This window comes from Mangifera indica, chromosome 7, assembly GCF_011075055.1.
Source record: "Mangifera indica cultivar Alphonso chromosome 7, CATAS_Mindica_2.1, whole genome shotgun sequence".
NCBI classification, from domain to species: domain Eukaryota; kingdom Viridiplantae; phylum Streptophyta; class Magnoliopsida; order Sapindales; family Anacardiaceae; genus Mangifera; species Mangifera indica.
This window is the reverse complement of record NC_058143.1, coordinates 14891566-14914828: the sequence shown is the minus strand read 5'-3', so window position 1 is coordinate 14914828 and position 23263 is coordinate 14891566. Positions and strand designations below refer to the sequence as shown.

General features: G+C 32.3%; 3 protein-coding genes across 11 annotated transcripts; 1 reads left to right on the top strand and 2 right to left on the bottom strand.

Moving 5' to 3' along the window:
* Nucleotides 1-528: 528 nt before the first annotated feature.
* LOC123220579 (polygalacturonase-like) lies at nucleotides 529-2223 on the bottom strand. The gene is made up of 4 exons (XM_044642842.1): nucleotides 1699-2223; nucleotides 1332-1621; nucleotides 1021-1249; nucleotides 529-942 (listed from the first exon to the last, which is right to left on the bottom strand). The coding sequence occupies exons 1-4, from the start codon at nucleotides 2140-2142 to the stop codon at nucleotides 718-720; spliced, it is 1188 nt and encodes a 395-aa protein (XP_044498777.1). The 5' UTR covers nucleotides 2143-2223; the 3' UTR covers nucleotides 529-717.
* A 5337-nt stretch (nucleotides 2224-7560) lies between these two features.
* LOC123220380 (probable low-specificity L-threonine aldolase 1) lies at nucleotides 7561-13097 on the top strand. 8 transcript variants are annotated; one of them, XM_044642585.1, is made up of 11 exons: nucleotides 7561-7774; nucleotides 9062-9144; nucleotides 9677-10130; nucleotides 10428-10539; nucleotides 11305-11355; nucleotides 11487-11558; nucleotides 11654-11786; nucleotides 11934-11992; nucleotides 12285-12385; nucleotides 12784-12850; nucleotides 12940-13097. In XM_044642585.1, exons 3-11 carry the CDS (start codon nucleotides 9688-9690, stop codon nucleotides 12976-12978), a joined length of 1077 nt encoding a protein of 358 aa, XP_044498520.1. In that variant the 5' UTR covers nucleotides 7561-7774; nucleotides 9062-9144; nucleotides 9677-9687; the 3' UTR covers nucleotides 12979-13097. The 8 variants fall into 8 exon arrangements, with proteins under 8 accessions (XP_044498520.1, XP_044498521.1, XP_044498525.1 ...); XM_044642586.1 differs by having other exon boundaries at nucleotides 9062-9198; XM_044642588.1 differs by lacking the exon at nucleotides 7561-7774 and adding an exon at nucleotides 8598-8731.
* Nucleotides 13098-21461: 8364 nt separating this feature from the next.
* On the bottom strand, nucleotides 21462-22854 carry LOC123220473 (protein LIGHT-DEPENDENT SHORT HYPOCOTYLS 1-like). Of its 2 annotated transcripts, none has more exons than XM_044642700.1 (2): nucleotides 22688-22854; nucleotides 21462-22531 (listed from the first exon to the last, which is right to left on the bottom strand). In XM_044642700.1, exon 2 carries the CDS (start codon nucleotides 22236-22238, stop codon nucleotides 21642-21644), a length of 597 nt encoding a protein of 198 aa, XP_044498635.1. In that variant the 5' UTR covers nucleotides 22239-22531; nucleotides 22688-22854; the 3' UTR covers nucleotides 21462-21641. The 2 variants fall into 2 exon arrangements, with proteins under 2 accessions (XP_044498635.1, XP_044498636.1); XM_044642701.1 differs by having other exon boundaries at nucleotides 22706-22854.
* Between the last annotated feature and the right edge of the window lie 409 nt (nucleotides 22855-23263).

Sequence of the window (23263 nt, the reverse complement as noted above, 5' to 3'; positions counted from 1 at the left end):
CTCTTCAAGTCTCATAATTCTTCCTGATATGTTTTTTTTTTATCTTTAGACTTACACAATTTTTCTAAGTTTACTTAAAGATTAGGTTATTCTAGAGTGATTTTTACCCACCATGGTAAAACAACTTGTTAATGCGAGGAATCTTAAATGTAGAGTTCAAAAATACAAGTTTGATTTTATATTTTTACAAATAAACCTAAGTGTATACACTAACCATTTTAATATGTTTGTATTAAAATGAAAGATTTCATAATAGGTTGATATTCTTCTATCATTTCAAGTTTACACTTCTTAATCTATCTGAACGTAAGACCAAACTTCTAGAATGTATCAATTTGAATATAATAGTCGGATGCCTCGTTGGATTGGTTATATACATTCAATGTTTCTACATTGTTAAATCTTAGATCCACCTGCATGGAAAATGATGGGTAATTGGATTTGTTGAAAATCTGATTCCATACCAAACAGTATTATAGAATTATGCTTGAAATTTCCAAATGATAAATCATGTTAAAATTGAATATAACTTTAACCCCTATCAATTACCCAATTTATTTCATTCATCATATTTTAACACAAGGACAGCCGACAATGAGAAATGTGGCCTACTCATGACACTATTGCAAGGCCAGGCGTCAATAGGCAAACGCCACAGGCTCAAGCAAAATATATCTACTAAACTGTAAATTGTGACGTAACAATTGCATGGTTTTTTCACTTAAGCAAGCAACTATCAGGCTGAACAAAGCCAGAAGCTGATCCGTCGGCATTGCTACATGATGCTTCAGCTGGTTGATTATTGTATGTGAGCTTCACATCCTCCAAGTTTATACCAGAGCACGGATTTGTTGGACTGCAGTCAAATTTTACGGCCACTTCGGTCGCAGAGGTTCCATGAATACCTTGGTATGTCACATCACTAATTTTAACTCCTGAATCCTGCAAATAATAACGGAAAGCTTAAATTTATATTTGTACAACAAATAATATATACACACACAATTTGTAATATCGTACCTGACCAGGGCAATCATCGTCTCCAGGGCAGTAATTTTGATCAATGACGATAGGATTTTGGGCATTGTTCATGATGACATCTTGAAAAAGAATGTTCCTAGCGAAGCCATTGCTAGGTCTCCCCCAAGACTTGATTCTTACCCCGTTTTGAGTACCTGTAAACGTTGCAGTTTTTACTGTCACATTTTGCACTCCATCCTCTTCTTGATCCTTGCCAAGACTGCCAATACTGTAAAAAATAACAACTTTACTATTTAAGCTCTGAGTATAAATAAAATAAAATAAAATTTATAATCTTAACAAAAATTTACCTGATGCCGTGGCCAGGGCCACAAACAACATTTTCAATCCATAAATTGTTAGCACCGGGGCCCATTGATACACAATCATCTCCAGTCCCAATCCTCGAGTTCATGATTGTGACATCGCTAGACGATGAAACATGAATTCCATCGGTGTTAGGGCTGCTGCCCGGGGCAGAAACAGTTACCCGTTGTGCTTTCACATTGTTGCAGCCATTGATAACAATATGAAACTTCTGGCTATTTAAAGATGTTAATCCATTTATGGCAATATTGTTCGAGTTGCTAAACTCCAGTGTCTGCATATAAACACAAGAAAAATTAACAAAGCGTTCGTAAAATATAAAATTTTCAACAAGTGATTGATTATAGCTACCGTGGCGCCAGTGGGGCAACTATTCCCTGTCTTCTTGCAAGTCCACAAGCTGGCACCTTGGCCGTCAAGAGTGCCGCCATTAATAGAAACTCCATCAACATGTTCAAAGATAAGCCAATTTCCAGCATCTCCAATCACATTATAATCTGATGGTGCCACAAGGGTGCCATCAATGTTTAATGTAATATCACTGTTCTTGCATTGGCCTTTAAACTCAACTTTGCCGAGCAAGAACCTCCCTGGTGGTACATAAATGGTGGCGGCCTCAGCTGAGTCACATACTTTACTCCATGCATCAAGAAAGGCGTTTGATGAGTCAGTTTGGCCATCGGATTTGGCTCCTAAGCTGAGCACATTGTAAGTCACTGGAATTGAAAAAGATGAATCAAAGAAAAGGACCAAGAAAAGCACTGAAAGAACAAAAGAACTCATTGGTTTTCCCATTTCTTCTCTCGGAGACAAAAAGGAGAATGATGTGATTGAGAATATGAAAGTACAGAATTTTGGGTAGAAATGGCTGAATTTAAGAGCTATTTATATGGGTTTTTGAATGAAAGTGAAGAGATGAATATGACACCAATTTAAAGCAATCAGCGCCGGGATTTTGCTAAACTATCTAAGAAACGTGAATCATATTTGGTTTCGTGATTTGTGAGAATAATTTCAAAGGTGGTTAATAAATCAAGCCGCCGTGACATCAGGATTTTCTTATTATCTCTGCACTGTTTTGTTCGCTTTGCTTCAAACTTTCAAAGTAATAAAGTCCATTCCTCCATCAACCCATCTTTTTACTTCCAACGATATTGTCCTAAACTTCTTGTTTTATTGACTTTTCAAGCACCATTTTTTCCTAAGAATCCCAAAGCAAATAAACAGTAGAATATACAAATACTCAACCAAAAAAAAAAAAATGAATAGTTTTGTCACTTGTATTTTGCTGCACACTCTCTCTCTCTCTCTCTCCATACACTTTAATATATATTTTTTTTATATAAACTTCACTTGTAGCAGATGCTTTTTCTATTGCTCACACTTAATTTTCCTAAGTTTTCACAAGCGTGGCAAAAGATCAAACTTAATACTTCTATTTAAAAGTTTGCATGTTATTGTTATTCTACCTATTATTTTTACTTAAGTGTAATGAATAGTTTATCCACTTATTCATGTGGTTCCTTAAAAAATTACATCTCTAATATGCACTTACTGAATCCAGATATCCCTATTTTAGAATTCGAATCCCCATCATACAACATTTATTATATCAAGTTGTATTGCAATCAACTTAATCTATACATGTCAATACTTATTCCAGAATTACATAATCTGTAAACCACATAAATTTTCTTAGTATTCTTGTAGTTATGCAACCTTCTAATTTTATGTATATTAATTGTAAATTTAAACGCAGGCGATCAATTCATGTTTTAACACTCAAGAGTAGAGCAATTAATGCTTCAATATATAAATAAACATATAAAAAAAAATGATTAAGTGATCATAATAAATTAAAATTGGGTTTCCATTTCTTATTGAGGCTTGCTTCAGGGCATGAATTGGGGTGCTTCTCGGGCATCATTTTGCTCTCTCATAATTTAATTTCATGTGCATCTTGCCTACAATAATCACGTTGACTAAGTAATAAGATTTTATCTAAATTACAAATCTGTCAATGGCAGACATATATGCTTAAATTGCTGCGAGATTATTCCTCTAAAAGTCGAAGATAACTTAAAAAATTTTTGGTAAAAGTATACACTAATGTGATTATAACATAAATATGAAAAACTTGGCAGTTGATAAGAACAGAATCTAAGGGTGGCTCTCACTGTAGAGTTAGTTGAATACGGTTAACGTTATGCGGAAATTTGTTCAACAGAAGAGGCAACTGGCTGAATAATTCGTGTTTTAAATATAATTATCTCTTGAATCCCAGGTTTTTCTTTTTGTTTCTTTCGTGCAGAATTTCGCATAATTGTACATTATTCTGGCGAAATATTGGAAAAGGTTTGACCTAATGTGGATTAATTGTTTTTGGAATTTTTCTGGCGCTTTCAAGAGCCCTGTGTAGAGGTTGAAAATTAATTATTTATTATCCTGAAGTCTTGTCCCCGGTGGTCGAACTTTGAATATTGTTGAGCGCAAATAGCCTAACTTATGACCTATAAGCAATAAAAGGTCAACAAAAATCACATGCGATAAATTTTTTAAATCGCCTGAAACAGGGAAGGCCTGAAACAAGGCAAACTGCATTTATAGTAAAATTAGGGAGATTTCGTGCCGACCAAACAGAAGCCAGCTGAAATTTGGTTAGAATTCAGAATTGTAATATCTTTGATTCAATAGTATGACAGATTTTACGTTTAAAAAAATTAATATCATAACAATAAATCAGATAATTTTTTATATATAAAAAGAGAAATGATAAAACTAACAAAAAAAAATTTAAGTACAATTGTATTGGTATTAAAATTTTTTATGAAATATACAATTAAATTAATTAATTAGTAAAATTTTAGCAGGATAATCAATGCATTGTCACATGGTGTTGGATTTATATATGATTAGCAGGAATTAAAAATCCAATTAATTTAATTATAACATTCTTCACATGATTAAGCTAATGTTTTTTTCATGCAAACCCTTCCATGCATTTTCCTCTATAATATAGTTTACAAATAATAATTAAAATCATGTATTATCAAACTGAGGCACGCCACGATGATTTTATCATTATTTTGACAGTGAGAACAAAATATTTTCCTACATAATCACGCTTGGATTCTTGATTTGATGAACATGATTATCACGATAATCTTTTTGATTAATTATGGTATGGATAACATGGGGATTAGCACTTGAGAGAGGCACATGGCTCACTATCATTGAATAATTTTGGAATTAATTGACCAATAGTATTCTGCCAAGTGGATTCTGAGAATCCCCCTGTATCATGCATGCCGTAAGTAACGGAAGAAAGCTTGGCCTACAAAATTACTCCAATAATAACCCATAAATAAATTACAAACAATTGGTGTTAAATTATTATATATACATTTTTTTTTACATAATTTAAATATATAAATAATATATTATTATACGATTAAATATTATTTTATATTTAATATAAAATCATCTAATCATAAAATAATATATTATTTATATATTTAAATTACATAAAAAAATGTATGAATAAAATTTTATTAATCTTCTGAATAAAAAAAACTTATATTTACATATTTGGTCAACCTATGGGTGAATGGTAGGGAGCTACTACATACGCTTTCATACAATTAACAATTATATAATGATAGATCACTGTCGTGATATCATTTTTATGAATTTGATTGTGAAACATGTTATTTATAATATAAAATTTAACATATGATATAAAAAATAAAATAATAAATTAAATATTGTTATAAACAGCCCAACAGATATTGTTCGTTTTGGGCTTCAGGCCCTCACGGCTTTAAAACATGTCTATTGAGTTAAGAGTTTCTGACTCCTACTTATATACAAGCTCAGTAGACAGAACGGGAGCGATGTGGGACTTCAGATCACAACATACCCCCTTCCCCCCTCCCATCGCTATCGTGCTGATAACGTATTATAAACAGTCCAATAGATATTGTCCGCTTTGGGTTTCAGACTCTCACGGTTTTAAAAAGTGTCTATTGAGTTAAGGGTTTCTAGTCTCTGCCTATATACAAGCTCAATAGACAGAATATGAGCGATGTGAAAATTCAGGTCATAACAAATATAATATTATATAACATTTATTTATTTATACGAAGAATGGGTGATGGTTGAAAAAGTGAGGTCAAATTTTAGTAACTACAAGTAGCCTATTCCTGCACCCTGTTCTACTCCACATGTCACGTTTGCCCATGTTACAACAAATGTCACATCTTCAAAAAAAAAACATTGTTTGATATTATTTCTTCCATATATTCACGATACGACGTAATGGGTGTAACATCGAGCCATACATGTGAATTAGTTTTTATTTTTTTATTATAAAGTTGATAAAATTTTATATTATAAATCTCTTACTCTATAAATAATATTGTAATTGATTTTAAATATTTATATAGAGACTCGCAATATCAAGAAATAAAAAAGGAGCTTTCTTCAGAATGTTTAAAGGAAAATATGGCAAGACATTAGAGAAAAGGAGAGACTTAGACAAGATGCAGGGGCGTTGAAAGTTTGGAAAAAGCGAAGAGGGAGGCTAAAATTTTGACTGAATAACATTAAGGATTCATATTTGCGTAATGCCATGTTAAGAGTCAAGCCTTTTGCTTTCTTTGTGGATTTTTTTTATTGTCAAAAAAGACTTATTCCCATCAAAAATTTAAATTATCATTTATGGGTTATTAAAATTAATAAAATCAGTTAGTTTTATGAGTAAAATCATCATTTAATCAATAATATATTAAATATGATAAAATTTCATCTCATTCCTCTATTTAGTTTAGGAATTTAATAATTTTTTTCTAAAATTAAATTTAAAAATGTTATGTTTTCTCCCTTGCTAAGTTTTCATTTCTCCAACGCTCTCTCCCTCTGGTGATCAGAATCCCTTCTCCGCCTTCGACAACATCAACATTTGTGACAACATTTCATCAGATGAAGACAAATCATCGGTGGTAGAGAAAGAGAGTTCATGATCAAATTCTAATTGTCAGAGAATGATGATTGAAAATGAAATCCTAGGGTGGGAAATATAACTTTTGAAAACTTAAACCTTAGAAAAATTATTATTTTTATAAACTAATAAGGAAAATAAGATAAAATTTTATTATTTTTAATATATTATTAATTAAATAATAATTTTACCTTTAAAATTAACTGAGTCTAATAATTTTAACAATTTACGAGTCAGGGTTTATGTTTTTAATATTTAATGGATACCAGTTTAAAAAACTTTGGGTGGAAATAAGTGTTTTGGCCCTTCTGGTTTGGTTCAGCCCACTAGTTGCTTGTAGCGGTCAAAAGCAATTCAAATAAGTATAATTTCTAATGACTATGCGCTTGTAAACAAGATAATTGGTACACGCTTAATGCTTGAGCCCATGGTTGTGCCCGCCCTTTGGGATCACATGGAGCCCGGCCTTGTAATCAGAATTTGTACAAACCCCTTTGTACAGGGTGGTAGTAATTCCATGGCAATATTATAGATGTATATTTTAAATACATAAATAAAAAATATATATATATATATATATTTATGTATATTATTATATAATTAAATATTATTTTATTTTTAATTTAAAATAATCAATCATATGATAATACATATCAAACTATTAACATAATTTTTTATGTAAATAATAATATATTATCATATACTTAAAAATTATTTTATTTTTAATTTAAAATCATTTAATTTTATAATCATACATCTTTAATAGTGCAGAAAGTTGTTTGTATAATTTCTACGTATAACTTTATTGTAAACTAAAAGACTTAAACATAGAATTAAAATGAACCACTGACTCGTAAGTATAATATTATTTCATTCCAGAAACCTCCGATTCTAGCCCTATAATTCTTTAACCAAACCGGAAGTTGCCTTTTACTCTTTTAAACCTTCCTTTGTTGATTCGTTTTCCTGGACATATATGAAACTCAACATTTTGATCTTCCACTTAACGGGACAAGATAACAACGTTAATGTCTTCATGCTTCAATTACTTGTACTTAACTGGAACTGCCGTCACACCTGTTTTGATCACTCTTTCTCGTTTACTTAGCTTCTCTTTCTATCTTCCCAATAACCAAGCAATAAATTGGACTGCTTTCCTTAATTTCTTTCGAATGGCTCTAATCAAATATAATAATACTATAAAGAGCAGCCTTGAGTTTCCACGAAGCACACACAGCAAAAGGACGAGCCAGTGAAATCCAAGTGTTATCTTCCCAACTAAGCACAAGCCAAAAGCAATCTTCTTTCTCCCTGATAAACTTGAGTTGCCATTGAAGCACTTTAAATAATATAGAATTCTTCTCACTACTTCTGATGTCTGTCTCCTGTTGCATAAACTTTAATTAAGCACTAACTGCACGCATACAGGTACGGATGTGAGGGTTTAAATTAGTTTTGCTGCTTATATAGTAATATTTGTAAAACACTACAACAAATTTTTTAAAAACTGAAGAAAACTTTCATCTTAAAAAAAATTAAAAATTTATTTTTAAAATTTAAATATTGATGAGAAGTTGATAATTATGTTATTGTTACTTGAACAATATGTTAATGATATCTCTCATTTTGAGGATTAAACAAAAATCTTCAAGATGATTAATCTTCTTGTCATCATATTCCTTAACAAGTTTTTTAATTTTTTTTTCCTCTATTATTTTCTTTGAAATTAATAAAAGAAAAGAAATTAAAAGCTCTTACTGTTGTTGGTTTGATGGTTATATTTATTTTTTTGTATAAATGGTAAATTTTTGTAATATTCTTATTAGTAGGATGAAGAAGATTAACTATAAGAATCCAAAGATAATTAGTTCCAATTGCTTTCAACTGCCGTTTCATGGAAATTTCTACGTTGCCCTACCCAGTAATCATAGTTTTCACCCATCATCACTGGTCTGTTTTTCCCATACACCGGGAAGCCAAAAACTATTTCTTTTATGGAAAATGACTACTCAAAGAAAATCTCATCTTCTATGCGATTAATCATAGTTTTATTTATTAATCGTACTTTTTTTTTAATATATATATATACTTTTGGCAAAGTTTTAATACCTGAAAAGCCTTTTCTTTTAAAGAAAAAGAACCCTAAAAATAAATGTAATTTTTGAAAGAAATAAATGTGTTGTCATTGTCTTTGCTGGAAGCCACTATGTTTCAGTGCGACGTTTCATCACCTTTAGCTTCAACTACTTTGAGCTTTTGCATGACAAACAAATGCATACAAATCCAAAGACAAAGCAGCTGACGCTAGATTATTAGGTTGTGTCTCTCCCACATACACACAACACTTTAATACATGCAGCCTTCCATGTATACCCATTACAAGTGGTGGGTTCATTTGAGTTCTTGGATTTTTTGTCAAAGTAGTTTTCAAGTCTAGATTGAAAAGAAATAAACCCTTTTTTTTTTTAATCTACTTTGGAAATGTCATGCGTGAGAGCTTTTTGGCAATATTTTGGTGTTCACTTTAAAGATTCGAAGGATCCATTTGTTGTGTTGTAATACAAAGATTCCTTGAGTTGCTTTCAGTGATAAATCTTCTTCTTTTTTTTTTTTTTGGGTGTAGTATATTCTTGATCCTTCTTTGCCCTTTTTGATATTACAGATTAAATCTTGTGATTCTGTTAAAAGGGTTTCTTAATTGTTGCATGCCTGCAGAATATAGGCAACTGGGGTGCCATTAAAGTTGAAAATTTTTTCTCAAATCAAGTTGAATTTGGCTGGAAACAGAGAATAGTTGGGTAAATTTTAATTAGTTCCATCTGAGTTTAAAGTTCCAGAAAAAAAAAAATAAGGTATGAACTTGTTTCTCTCTCACTCAGTACTCTCTTTGGTTTCTTGAATTTCCTTGAGAATAGTTCAAATTGATTTGGCTTAAATGGACTTCTTGTGGTTCTCACTCACCCAACTCTTCCAGGATTTGGTTTTGACCAGACCACAACTCCACGAAATTTTTGGCGAGGACAACTGTCACACTTGAATTGAAATCCAAAATAATCTGAAATAATGCTCTGTTTAATCAAACATCGCTAGAATGGTTGAAATTGCTTGTCAAAAACTCTATTGTTAATCTTCTTTGCCAGTTTAACTACAGAAATTTCAGTTCATTGAATTTCTTAATTGTTAGTATTTGATCTTTTTTGTCCATTTTATTCAACAATGGTGGCTGAAAGAAGATTTTGTAAGCATCAATTTAATGAAAACTTCATCCTTTTCCCTTTGATGTATTTAAGAATGCAGAGGTAATGATTTTTTTTCTTCTTTTTGGAATAGTTTCAACGAAAATGGTAACTAAAACTGTGGATCTCCGGTCGGATACAGTCACCAAACCAACAGAATCCATGAGGACTGCTATGGCCAACGCTGAAGTTGATGATGATGTGTTGACCTATGATCCAACCGCCTTCCGCCTGGAAAGTGAAATGGCAAAAGTTATGGGCAAGGAAGCTGCTCTATTCGTTCCATCGGGCACAATGGGTAACCTCATTAGTGTGCTTGTTCATTGTGAGATAAGGGGAAGTGAAGTCATTCTTGGAGACAATTCTCATATACATATTTATGAGAATGGAGGCATTTCAACAATTGGGGGTGTGCATCCAAGGACGGTAAAGAACAACAAAGATGGAACGATGGATATTAATTTGATTGAAGCTGCCATCAGAGATCCAAAAGAGGAGCTGGTGTACCCAACTACTAGGCTGATCTGTTTGGAGAATACACAAGCAAAGTAAGTTTATCTGTTTTGGGGGTAATCTTTCTATTGTTCTGGTTTCTTTTTTTTTTTTTTTTTAATTTTCAGATTAAAAATTAAAGCTGATTTAGAATTAGTCTGATTAGGAAGTACTACTCAGCCAAAAACGAGAGAAAGGAACAAAAGAAAATGCTCTGTAATTGCTGGATATTTGTAGACCAGTATCACCTACATAGTTGCATTGTTACTCTTTTATCTTTGCAATTCAATGTATTTGATAGTTCTTTGGTCCATTTTGGTTCATAATTCCTATATCTGGCATTTTAACTGCAGTTGTGGCGGCAAGTGCCTTTCTGTAGAATACACTGACAGAGTTGGGGAGTTAGCAAAACAGCATGGTCTAAAGCTTCACATTGATGGAGCTCGAATTTTCAATGCTGCAGTTGTGAGCTAGTTTTTTATTTCTTCAAGTTTTCATGTCTTTATGACTCTATACCAGTAATTTATTATTTTTTTTTTTTGGGGATAATATACTGTTTTTAGCAGTGATGCCATGAGAAAAAGATGATTGAAATGGTAAGCTATTTAGAAGTGTGAATGCCTGGAAGTTATACAAGCTATAATAGTATGGACTGATAGGTAGTTGAGATGCATATCATAAGTAGCTGTTTTTCATTTCAGAAAATTTCCCGTTCGTTGGGTTAATACGGAACTACTCATAAAAGGTTATGCAAGGAAACTTGATTATTTCGTTGCACAGAATGCATCCAGTAAAAGCTTACAAAGAAATTAGTCCTTAATGATAATTATTGAGAATATTACAAAGAAACTTGGATAAAATCATTGCATATGAATACCTCAGCGAGAATACTGTGAGAATGTTGTTTTTGCAGACATTCTTCTATCCTTGCAATCTTCTGAAGGGACAGTGCCTTCAGAGAAATAACTAGAAATTGATAGCCATCATATTTATTACTCTAATAAGATCATTTCTTTTGATTTTTCTAGGAATTGGATCAGTTCTGTTTTCAATTGCCAATTGTTTGAATAGCAGCTTTAAATCTGGCTTTTTCTCATCATGTAGTGATTGTGTCTGGATATTTTCAGCTCTTTTTCTTGTCATTGGATCCTTGAGTGGAAACTTTCATGTCATTTTTTGTTAAAACTTCCCCTTTCTAGTTGTATCTAATCCACAATATTGTTCTGCCAGGCACTACGTGTACCTGTTCATAGGCTTGTGCAAGCTGCTGATTCAGTTTCGGTATGATTACTAGTTTTAATGTTAATCATTGATTTCATTCATTCAAAATTTGATAGTTCTTGTTACATTTGGTAAGTTCATATTATTGATGTATCTGCACTTTCTGAACTAACCTCAATTTTTTGAACCAGGTATGCCTATCAAAAGGTCTGGGCGCTCCAGTTGGTTCTGTTATTGTTGGTTCCAAAAGCTTCATTGATAAGGTAATGGTGAAAACTTTGCAGGCAGGATAAGACTCTTATCTTCTTCCAAGTTCGGACAAAAACTTGTTAAACATTTTTCTCTTTGCTCCTTATAGGCTAGAAGGCTGAGGAAAACCTTGGGTGGCGGGATGAGACAGATTGGCATCCTTTGTGCTGCGGCCTTGGTTGCTTTACAAGAGAATGTTGGAAAGCTTGAGTCTGATCACAAGAAAGCCAAAATATTAGCAGGTTAATAGTTCTTTGTTGTAGATGTATTCATCTGGCTACATTTTTGGTTGGTGAAACAAATATTTTCCCTCTCATACTTCACATTATTAAAAATTATTCTTTAAATTTTCAAATTATTGGATCTCTTCTGGCTACTCTTATTTGCAGAGGGATTGAATCAAATCAAGGGTTTAGGGGTAGATGTTGATTCAGTGGAGACAAATATTGTAAGTATTTCAGAAACTGAAGTTTAAATCTTGGCAATTTTTTTTTCAGTTATTTACTCAAGATTGGAAATTGACTGATAGTTGTTTTTTTTAACCGATCTTTAAATAAGAAATAAAGCTACAATATGTTAGTAGCCAAAGTCAGCTTTTTCTTGTAAAGTCTGAAACCAGAGATGAAGAATATTTTACAGGCTCATATCTCCTCTTTATTGGTTTGTTAGAATTTCAGCTTCATTCAGAGTGTTTGCAAAGATTACCATCTTGATACACCTCTTTTTATTCGCATCACCAGTTTTATTTTGACATAGAGAACAGCTCAAAAATCAAAGGAGACCATCTATGCAAGAACTTGGAAGAACATGGTGTACTCATAATGCCAGAGAGCTCATCGAGGTATGCACACTCCAATATTCTTTCCATTTGTCCATTTCTGAATGTTCAGGGTCAGCAGTTAAATTTATCCATTTGTAGCTTGAAACAAGCATTAAGCCGATCCAAACTCGAGAAGTATTTTGCTGGGTTGGATTTTTTTTCAACAACCACCCAAAAATAGATCATAATTATCCAATTTTTGCTTATATAAAGTAGAAGTTAAACTTTTGTAACAGGGGATTGTGTTGCTTTCCCTTCTTATTTATCTTATTTGTAGAACTATACCAATCATTTTCTGGGTCTAATTCCAAAATCTACTGCAAAACCAGATCAGAACCATGGTTCCTTCAAAACAAAATTGGCTCAATATGCTGTGTTAGTTTCCTGCTGATCCTGTTATATTATTTTTTTGATTTCAGAATCCGAATTGTTCTCCACCATCAGATTTCTGCTAGTGACTTGCAGTACACCTTGTCATGCTTTCAGGTGACTAAGAGCAAGCTATTATGCATCTGTTGTTAATTTCTTCATTCCAAATTGAAAGTTATAACGTAAATTTCTGTTGCATTTTGCAGAAGGTTTTGAGTGGAGCACAGGAAGAAAATGGGAATTAATGGGAGAAAATTGCAATGTTTCACTCCTAAAAATGTGGTTCATCCGTTTTAAGAGCTTCGTTAAAATGTTTGTTCTGATATATTAAATTCAATAAAACTATGTATACATATTTTTAATATATAATTTGGATATACAGATAATGTGTCATCATATAACTAATTGATTTTGAATTAAAGATAAAACAATATCTAATCATATAATAACACATCATTTGTGTACTTAAATTATGTATAAAAAATATATACATATAACATTGCTCTATTAAATTATGAAGCATGTATCTTGTTAATCTTTGTTAGAGTGAATTACAATTTTTAACTCAAGTCTAAAAACACTTTTTTCACCCTGAAAAAAAACATTTTTATTAATTTATATTCCATTTTCATTAAAAACTTAAGTCACCAAAACAATAAAAATTTCATCAAAACCAATTTTCAAAAATCTTAATCTCTAATCATTTTCATAAACCTTAAAACCTTCAAAAGATGTAATGTGAATGGTAAAGTATGGCAAAAAGTACTTTCAAATACATGAAGAATCTTTGAGTATAAAAACCTCAATCAAACTATCTAAATTTTAGCCAAAACTTGTATATATAGAGATAATGTATAAAAATCCCAAATGATTATTTGTATGGACCTCTTAATTTTTCATTACTTTTAGGTGAGATACTATTTTTTATCCGAAGTTTGATGAAATAATAAATTTTTATCCGTTAATTTTCAGAAAACAAAATTTTCATTTATTATATATTTTTATAAGTGAATTTATTTTCTTATAAATAACTATTTAATCCTTTTTATTAAAATAATAAAACTGTGATTAACACTTTATATAAAATATTAATATCTATCTGTTATTGGCAGAGGTATTTTAAAATTTTAATATTCTCCCCTCTTATTTAAACAAGGGCAAGTACCTAAATCTATATTCATGCAATCTCAAGAGCACGAAGCCCACAAACCATGCAACTACAAAGCTTGCTAGGTGAAAAATGGGCAACATCTCTAGTCATGATAAAATCATGTCGCGCTCCTTTTTTTAATATAATTCAACTGCCACGATAATGTGAAGTGATCTTTCGAATGTTTCAAAGAATGAAGGATGATTGAAAATAGTTTACTCATTGGGCGAGTGTAAATATGTTAATTGGATTGGGTCAAATAAAGGTCTAACCTAAAATAAAAATAAAAAAATCTGATATAAAAAGACCCGATTTGACACTGTAACATGTCGAGCCAGACTTATGGGTCTATCGAGCTAGGCTTGGAATTTTAATATTAAACCTATGGACTAGTCTAACCCGGCTCGGCATTGTGTAAAAAATAATTTTTTTTTTTTTTGTCTTGTCTTCAATAGCTTCTGCCAAGTTGCTTAATTTTTTTAATTTTTTAATTTATTTTTTTATATAAATCCATTCAATTTTTCTTTATTTTCTCTTTCATTTACAAATCTCTCAATTTCAATTATTTTATTATATTTTCAATCTTATTTTCTCTCATTAACTCTCTTTCGAAAAATATCTGAATTCGTAAATAATAATTCTTTGTGTTTATAATTTCATTTTTATTTTTATTTTATCATTACAAAATATTACAAATTGATCTAATATCAAATAAATTCAATTCATTTGAATATTATCATTACAAAATATTAAATGTTATATAGTAAATATATTTTATTTATGTTTTGTAATTTATACAATATGTAAATTAATTTATTTGTACTATGTTATCAATTTATACTAATTTATACAAAATATTACAAATTGATCTAATATCAAATGAATTCAATCCATTTGAATATTATCATTACAAAATATTAAATGTTATATAGTAAATATATTTTATTTATATTTTGTAATTTATACAGTATGTAAATTAATTTATTTTTACTATGTTATCAATTTATAATATTTTTCATTATATAATCACAGTATTTCTCTAACACAAGTGAGGGGTTATAAATAAAATATTCGGGATACTCTCCTCGGTTTTAATAATTAAAAAATAATTTATGTTTAAAAATTTTAATTAAAAATATTGATTAGGCCTGATTAAAGCCCGACCGACCCAATTAAGACACATTACTATATGGGTCGAGCCTTTATATATCAGTGAGTTACTCGATCCGAAGGTTTATTACTATTTGAGCCATGGGCCCGACCTAGCCCATTGACACCTCTGGCCAAGTGTCAACTTTTAGAAAATAAAAAAAAGGGCTGAAAAGAAAATTTGATTAGAAAAAGGAATTGAAGTAGAGAGAAGAAAGATAATATAGAGAGAAAACAAGATTTTTATGTATTTTTCTTATGTGTTAAATAAGATTAAAAAAAAGTAACTTTGTATAACAACTAAAAATGATAACTTTAAACAAAATTAGATAAAACTTACAAATTATATTTACTCTTTATCTCTAATAGAATAAATTTTTTTAGTCTAACGCAATCATTGAGCCACATGAGCGGTTTTCTAATTTACTTTGAGTCTTTCTTGGTCTATAGTTGAATCTTATCATGGATCTCAGTTTTGGGCTGCTCCTCGTTGTCCAGTTTTTGTTGCTCTTCCACAAGCCTTCATCTTCTAAATTCTGTTGCTTCCCATCAACCAGCTCTAGGTGTACGAGCTTGGTTACATCATAATGGGAATAGTTGCTAGTGGTGCAGCCAGGTTTGAAGTTGCAGCAAATAGGTGTAAGTTAATTAATGAGGGTCTTTGTCAGAAGAGTGTGTATGGTGATCCAAGGAGTTACTCATCAGAGTTGATTTCTACTTGTTGCCACTAAAAGGATATGACGACAGAGATCTTGAAGCTCGATGGTTGAACACATTGGGTCCAATTTTATAGTACTTATCCAAGCTATGCATGGCAATCACAGCGATAACAAAATGGAGTTGCAAGGTTTAAAAGCACCGGAACACAAGATTGTAGATGACAGTGCAATTCAACGAGAAGTTAAAAAAAAAAAAAAAAAAGCAAAGTGGATTTGCTGCAAATTTATTCTCTAGACATGTGCAACCAACATGACGCTATGTCTCCTAGAATTCCTTAAGGTGCTACTGAAGAATTTAATCAGTTGATGCAGGCCTACAAAGATATGTTTCAAGCACCCCAAGGTCTTCCTCCCCAACGATCTCATGATCACCACATTTCGCTTAAAGAAGGTAGTGCACTGGTTTCAACCCAACCATATCGCTAAACACACTATCAGAGAATAAAGATTGAGAAAATGGTCGATGAGCTTCTAAAGTCAGGTGATATCCAGTCAAGCAACAGCCCTTATTTGTCACCAACTCTGCTAGTCAAGAAGCAAAATCAGTCATGGACCCTGTCTGATGATTACAAGGCCTTAACTACTAAATCGTGAAGGACAAATTTCCAATACCCATAATTGATGATATGTAGGATGAATTGATTGGTGTAATCTTTTCTACGATTCTCGAATTGAGGCTTGGATATCATTAGATTCGAATGAATCCTAGTGATATTGAGAAATTAAATGGATTATGGACACTATGAATTTCTGACAATGTCTTTTGGTTTGATAAGTGCCTCTTCAACTTTTCAAACTTTGATGAATTCATTTTCCTTAAGTTACCTATATAGGTTCATGTTAGAATTCTTCAGCGACATTATGGCGTATAGTAAAAATTTGAATGAATTCTTGAAACATATTGACATTATATTTTCCATTTTAAGGACACAAAAATTATATGTTAAAAAAAAGTGCAATTTCTCTTCAGAGGAGACGAAGTGTTTGGGGCATATGTCATATGCATCAAGGCTGTAGCAGTGGACTGGTCGGCTACACTCAGCGGCCGAAACCCAAGACAATCAAGGCTTTAAGAGGCTTTTACTATTGATCTACAATAAAATGCCACCAAAATCCAAAACCAAGGTAGATCTCTCCACACCAACGAAACTATAGGGAGAGTCAAAAACAAAACAAAATTTTTTAAAACAAAATTAGAAATAGAACAAAAGACGTAAAAAGTAGGAAGAAAGTAAATGGGTAAGAATAATTCTTCATTTACTAACCTTTTTTTGCCAATTTATTTATACAAATTTACCTGTTTTAATATAATTGAATAATTTTAAATTAAAATAAAATAAACAATTAACACTTGATATATGAATATAGATCAATCTGAATGGATAAATTAGTAAGAATAGTTAATAAGTGTATAGTATTATTCAACGAGTTAAAAGTAAAAAAATGCAAATTCAACTGCCCCTTTAAGGCTTTGCATGGTCACCTCGCTCCAATCTTGGATTCCTCGTCTTTCTTTTTCTTCTCCTGGGGATTTTTTTCTTGAGCCATAGGTAGAAAGTGAGAAAATTCTTGTGTTGGCACCCAACTATGGAATGCTCTCATAGACACTTTATTCTAAAGTTTTAAAATTATTTTTTAAAGGTCATTAGTTAAAAAATCCCACTTTTGTACCCATATGATATTATATTCGGGTTTTATGTAAATGTCTCCAATGTAAAATAAAATTTATACATTCGATTAATGTACAATTTCATGTATTGAACTGAGTTGACGTACCCAAGGGTTGGGGAGACTAAGTGTAAGAATTTTAGGCTTAAAAGGAGATTATCACAATTTTCTAGTTATCGTAATCTTACACAAATAGTGTATAATCTGAGGCTTGGAGCTGAGTTGGAGTATATGAGGATAAGTGTAAACCTTTTACGCTAAGAGGAATAAAGGGGTTAAGTGTAAGAATTATACACCAAGGCGGCATTTAAGTTACCATTTCATAACTTTAAAATAATTTGTTTCACGATCGAAGCAACTCCCATTTGGCACTTTTTTTGTCAACAATGAACACAATTTTACATGGATGTAAGCTATGACTGAAGAGATGGAATCTTTATACAAGAATCAGACTTGGGAGTTAGTTGAACTTCCAAATGACAAAAACCATTTGGATGCAAGTGAGTCTTATAGAAGAAGTTCAAAAAAGGAAGGTCATAGGTTTAAAGCAACACTTGTTGCTAAATGATTTTCATAAAGAAAGGGGATTGATTACAATTAGATTTTCTTTTTTGTGGTAAAACATACAACCAGCAGTGTGTTATTATTAGCCTTGACAGCTCAGTTAGACTTGAAGTAAGCGTCGTCAGATGTCAAAATTGCTTTTCTACATGGTGAGTTGGAGTAGCAAATTTACATGGAGCAATAAGGGATTTAACGAACTTGGGAAGGAATACCTAATTTACAAACTAAAGAAATTTGCATATGGATTGAAGCAGTCTCCTAAACAATGTTTGAGTGATGTTTGTCACCTTATTTCTTTGTTGAGCAAAGAATTTGATACAGCAGATTCAGGAGCTGCTAAAAAAATTTTTTATATAAAAATTAACAGGGATAAAATGAATAAGTGGGTGTAGCTCTCACAAAAGAAATATGTTAAGGAGGAGTATTTGAGAGATTTGCTATGCACAAAGCTAAGTTAATCAATATTGTACTGGTTAATCATTTTTAGATTGCCAAGTTATCAATGTGCAAATTCAGATCATGAAATACAATTTATGTCAAACGTTCCTGATGCCTCCGTAATTGGTTGTTTGATGTAAACAATGGTTTGCACTAAACCAAATTTCGCAAACACTGTGTTTTTAGCAAGTTTATAAATAATCCAAGCAAGGAACATTGACAAACAGTTTAAATGTGTTCTCAGATGTTTTAAAGGTGCAAGTATATTATGGGATTTTCTTTGGCATAGTTATATTGATTCAAACTATGCTAAAAATATGAATGATAAGTATACACTACAAGCTATGTATTTATAGTTGCAATCAGTCCAATTAGTTAATGGTCAACTTTACATAATGTAATAGCATTATCTACCACTAATACAAAATGCATGGTAAAGAAGCATTGTGATTAAAAGGGGGTTAACGTCAGCTATTGGTTTTAAGCAACAAGTCCTTAGTTTACACTGACAGTCCAAATGTCATTAAGCTATCAAGGAATCATGCGTTTCATGCAAAAACCAAGTACATTGATGTGCGGTATCATAAGGTTAGGTAATCAATTTCATCATGTGTGAATCTATCAAGGACGGTGCACACCAAATTGACAAATATGCTACTATTAGGTAAGTTCAAACATTGTTTGGATTTCCTTAAAGTTACTACTAGCCAAGTAGTATGGGTTGTCATTGCAAGCTAAAATTGACCGTTCCAGGCATCCTAAGAATATTAGAACAAATCATTCCGCAAATTTTTTCTTGTGTATACCAAAAGTCTTTTAGTCATTTCAAGGAAGAACATGTCATTCCAGTAGACATTCCAAAGCATGTGGATTTGCAAAACACAAAACCAAAAAAGAACAAGGTCATTCCAAGTAGAATGTCATTCATGAAGAAAAATTTTTATCATGACATTATAGTATTTTTACATTTATTAGGTTACCAACATAAAAGAGAAATCCAAGTATTTACAGCGTTTTGATAGATTTTCTTCAGCGTCATGATAAGAACCATGGCAGAAAATGCGTAAACACATTGTCAAACCACATAAATTTGTATGTCTCATGACATTACTATTTTTTTGCTGTTATTTTTCTATTTGATTATTGTGTGACTCTAATTCAATATCTTACGAAAATCAAACTTAAATTACAATTGGAAAATGGAGAGGAAAACCACTAGAGAAAAAAGGAAAAAGCATATTCACTTCAACCACTAGAGAAATAGAAATACAACTCTAAAGTATGCTATGCATCACAGAGACATTTTAGGGCGGTATGTTTTGACTCTGTAAAGGTCACACTTAATTAAGTTCTCCAGTAAGGTTCACTTAGAACAAAAAAAAGAAGAATATTCACATCTAGAAACAAGCACACATGAAGAGTATCGTCATGTGTGTGTGTGTGTGTGTGTGTTTTTCTTTATATCCATTTTGGTTCAGAAAACTACAGTGCCTCCATCTATGACATATAATTGTTTGGGATTATTGAGACAAAAATGATGACCTCAATTACATATATGTATAAGTCAAATGCCTCTATAATTAGATCATATATATGAGAATCAGGAATACGTCTCAAAATAATCACTTCAAAATCAAATCTCAATGAACCAAAATAAATAGGATAAAATGATGAATAATATATGTTCAAGGAATCTTTCAGAGTTCAATGCTCATATGATTCACTAATTGCATATATAGCTAAGAAGGCAATCGCAAATTGACAGATTTTAAAAAGGAAACTTCACTCTGAATAATTAGGATTAATATCAATGTTTGCTAATTATGATTAAGCACAATTGTTTCTTAAAGTAAAAGAATATATCATACCCTTTATATAATATCCTGGAAGCAAAGAGAAACAGGCCAATACCAACAAGTAAATTACATAACTAGAATATTTCAACACATCCAAAAGACATAAAAATCGTCTTAAACTAAAAAGTTAGATATCTAAGCTAATTAATTATACAGCAGTTCTGCAGAGCATCTTTTCTTATATCATCATCAAACTCCACATACATATATACTCATCGTATCAACATTTATTCATTTTGTTAGTTTTCCCCTTGAAGCTTTTGAATATTTTAATGGTGAATCATTCAAGAGTGACACCAAATCAGATGGTCCCAAAAGAACAATCCAACTTACACCAACTAATAAAAAAATTAATATCATTAATTAATTAATTAATTAATCATGTCAAATAAAGGCTTGTCCCCCAAGTGGATTAGGAAATATAGCCTCTCAATCTCCTGATAATATTCCAATCTATATATACACACCACCCTCCTATGTAATTATTTACTTTTCAACATGTGTTAAATTTAGCTGGCATCAATATTAGAAAAGATGAATCTAGGGTTTGTCTTTTTGCCTAATAATAAATCTTTTGAGATTATCTTTAAATTACAGGCCAATCGACTTCACCTTTCAAAGGCTCGTGAGTGAGCACCTTTCCTAACCTTTTGTCCCTCGTTAGATACATATTTTACTAGAATAAATTCTAAAGAATTATATAATCAGAGAGCTAGCTAGCTGTGTTGCAGTTTCCATGTTCGTGAAACATACTCACAATGTCTGCTTGCCCCTGGCAATTGCTTTGTTTCAAATAAAAGTGAAAAGGGTTATAATTATAAAGCTTTTCTCAATCATAATTGAGCCTACAGCGAGCTCTATGGCTTTTGATAATGTGGAAGACAAAATCTACATGCATATCTTTCTTGTATTCCGATCAGATATGTATATTTGTGTGAACAGAAACAAGAGGGAATTTTATAAATTTAAGAACATAAACAGAAAGGTAAATTAGACGAAAGAGTACGGAGGAAAGAAATAACATTTTTAAGAAAATCTGGTATATACACAAGAGATAGTATATACGGCAAGTAAATATTAATGACCAGATAAATTTTATACGTTTTAATATCATTTCACTCGGTGCAGTCATTGATTTCTGCTACTTCAAGACTCAAGTTCCCCTTGAAAGAGCAATTTTAAGGTACCCAAAAAGCAAAACATTATTCATAATATATAGGAAATCAAAGTACATTCAGGACACCTAAAATGAAACTTGCGAAAACATCACAAAATAAGTAAAAAGAAAGAAACCACCCCTATAGATATATATATATATTACCTGGAAAGCAAAGTAGTGTTAACGTTATTCATTTTATTATTTTTCACCCAATTGGACCAGAATCGGGTGGTGGTGGTGTAACTGTTACCTTATGTTTCGGCCTCTTTCGCTTCTTCTCATAGCTAACACCTCTCGCTTTGGCCTGAAAATCACGAACCTCCCTCAGAAAAATCCTCACAGCTCTTGCACCAAATGGGTTCGCCTCAGGTCTCCCTCCGTGCTCCTCAAAGGCTGCTCTGAGCCGCCCAATCAGTGCATCGAGGCTCCCCCACGCCTGGCGGAGGGGGCATGGACACGGGGCAGGCGGGTTCGGGAGTCCAAAGAAGGGACAAGTCTGGTTGTGGACTTTGGTCTTCCCAAATTGGTCCAAGTAGCGAAGGAATTCAAGGACATGGGCACCACTACACATGGGCAGAGAAAGAGGGGGCCTGTGGTTGCGGAGATACTGGCAGAAAGTGTTCCAGTCTCGGCGTTTTTGGTTCTCATAGCGGCTTGGAGTTGTAGGAGTTGTGGAATTTGATGGCGATGGAGAGCTTCCGCTATTTGGAGTGTTTGATGCGATGGTGGTGTTGGCGACTGGGCTTGCATGAGTAGGGCTTGAGTAGCCCGCAGCGTGTGGTAGTAGTGAAACTAAATCCATGGAAAATGTACTTCTCTTGTTCAGATCTTGAATAAGTTGAGACTTGTTGATAATATTACAAAGTTAGGGTTCCTCCTGGCCCTCTTTCAGGGTTTTTTTTCCTCTAATGTTTGGCTTCTCGTGATGGTATAAAGAACCATAGAGAGTTGACAATGGAGGTGTACGGAGAAATTAGTGGAAGGTGTTATGCTACTAATTAATTAGTGAGCTTGAAGCTGATGTTGATGAAATAATGAGCACTAGTTTAAATCCTCATGTATTGAAGAAAAGGGAGAAATTTTGAGAGGTAGATTCTGCACGAAACCCATAATATATCAACAGGGTAAGAGGAAGAAGAAGAAGAAGAAGAAGAAATGAAATTGAAAAGAGAAGTATAATTGGAGCTTTTAATTAGTTTGAGCAAAGAAAAGCAAACAGAGGTGCAAGAAATGTGGAAAGACTGCACTTACAAATGGGGGGATGCTTACAGTAATATACTAGCTTGCGGTAGGAAAAAGATGATGACAAGAAATCAGAGCCATCAGATTCTCTTTACAGGAACTCAAGTTTAACTACTGGTAGATAAAGTGCAAGAAAAAGAGAGAGAGAGAGAGAGAGAGAGAGAGAGTGAAAGAGAGAGAGAGAGGGAAGGAGAAATCCAATGGATGAAGAGAAGGGTCTTGAGTATCAGGTAATAAGTAAAGTTGAAAAGCAACTGTTTATGCTGAAAATAGGACAAGATTTAGCTGGGAGTAAAGTTGATGGTGACCCAAGGTTGTCATTTATTCACTTTATTTTTGTATAAGGCGCGTGCCAACACGACAAGACAGAACACTCTATTGTCTAAAAGTTGGAAGGTCGAGCTGATTGATGCCAATCTTACACTTGTATTTCAAGTAATAGGAAGGAACCTTCATAGCAATTACACATTTCCTCCCTCCCTCTCTCTCTCTCTGTCTCTCTCTCTCGCATTAGTGTAAAAATTAAGACTTACATATATTACTCACCACAGATTTTCATATTAACATTATAAGCTAGATAGCTTT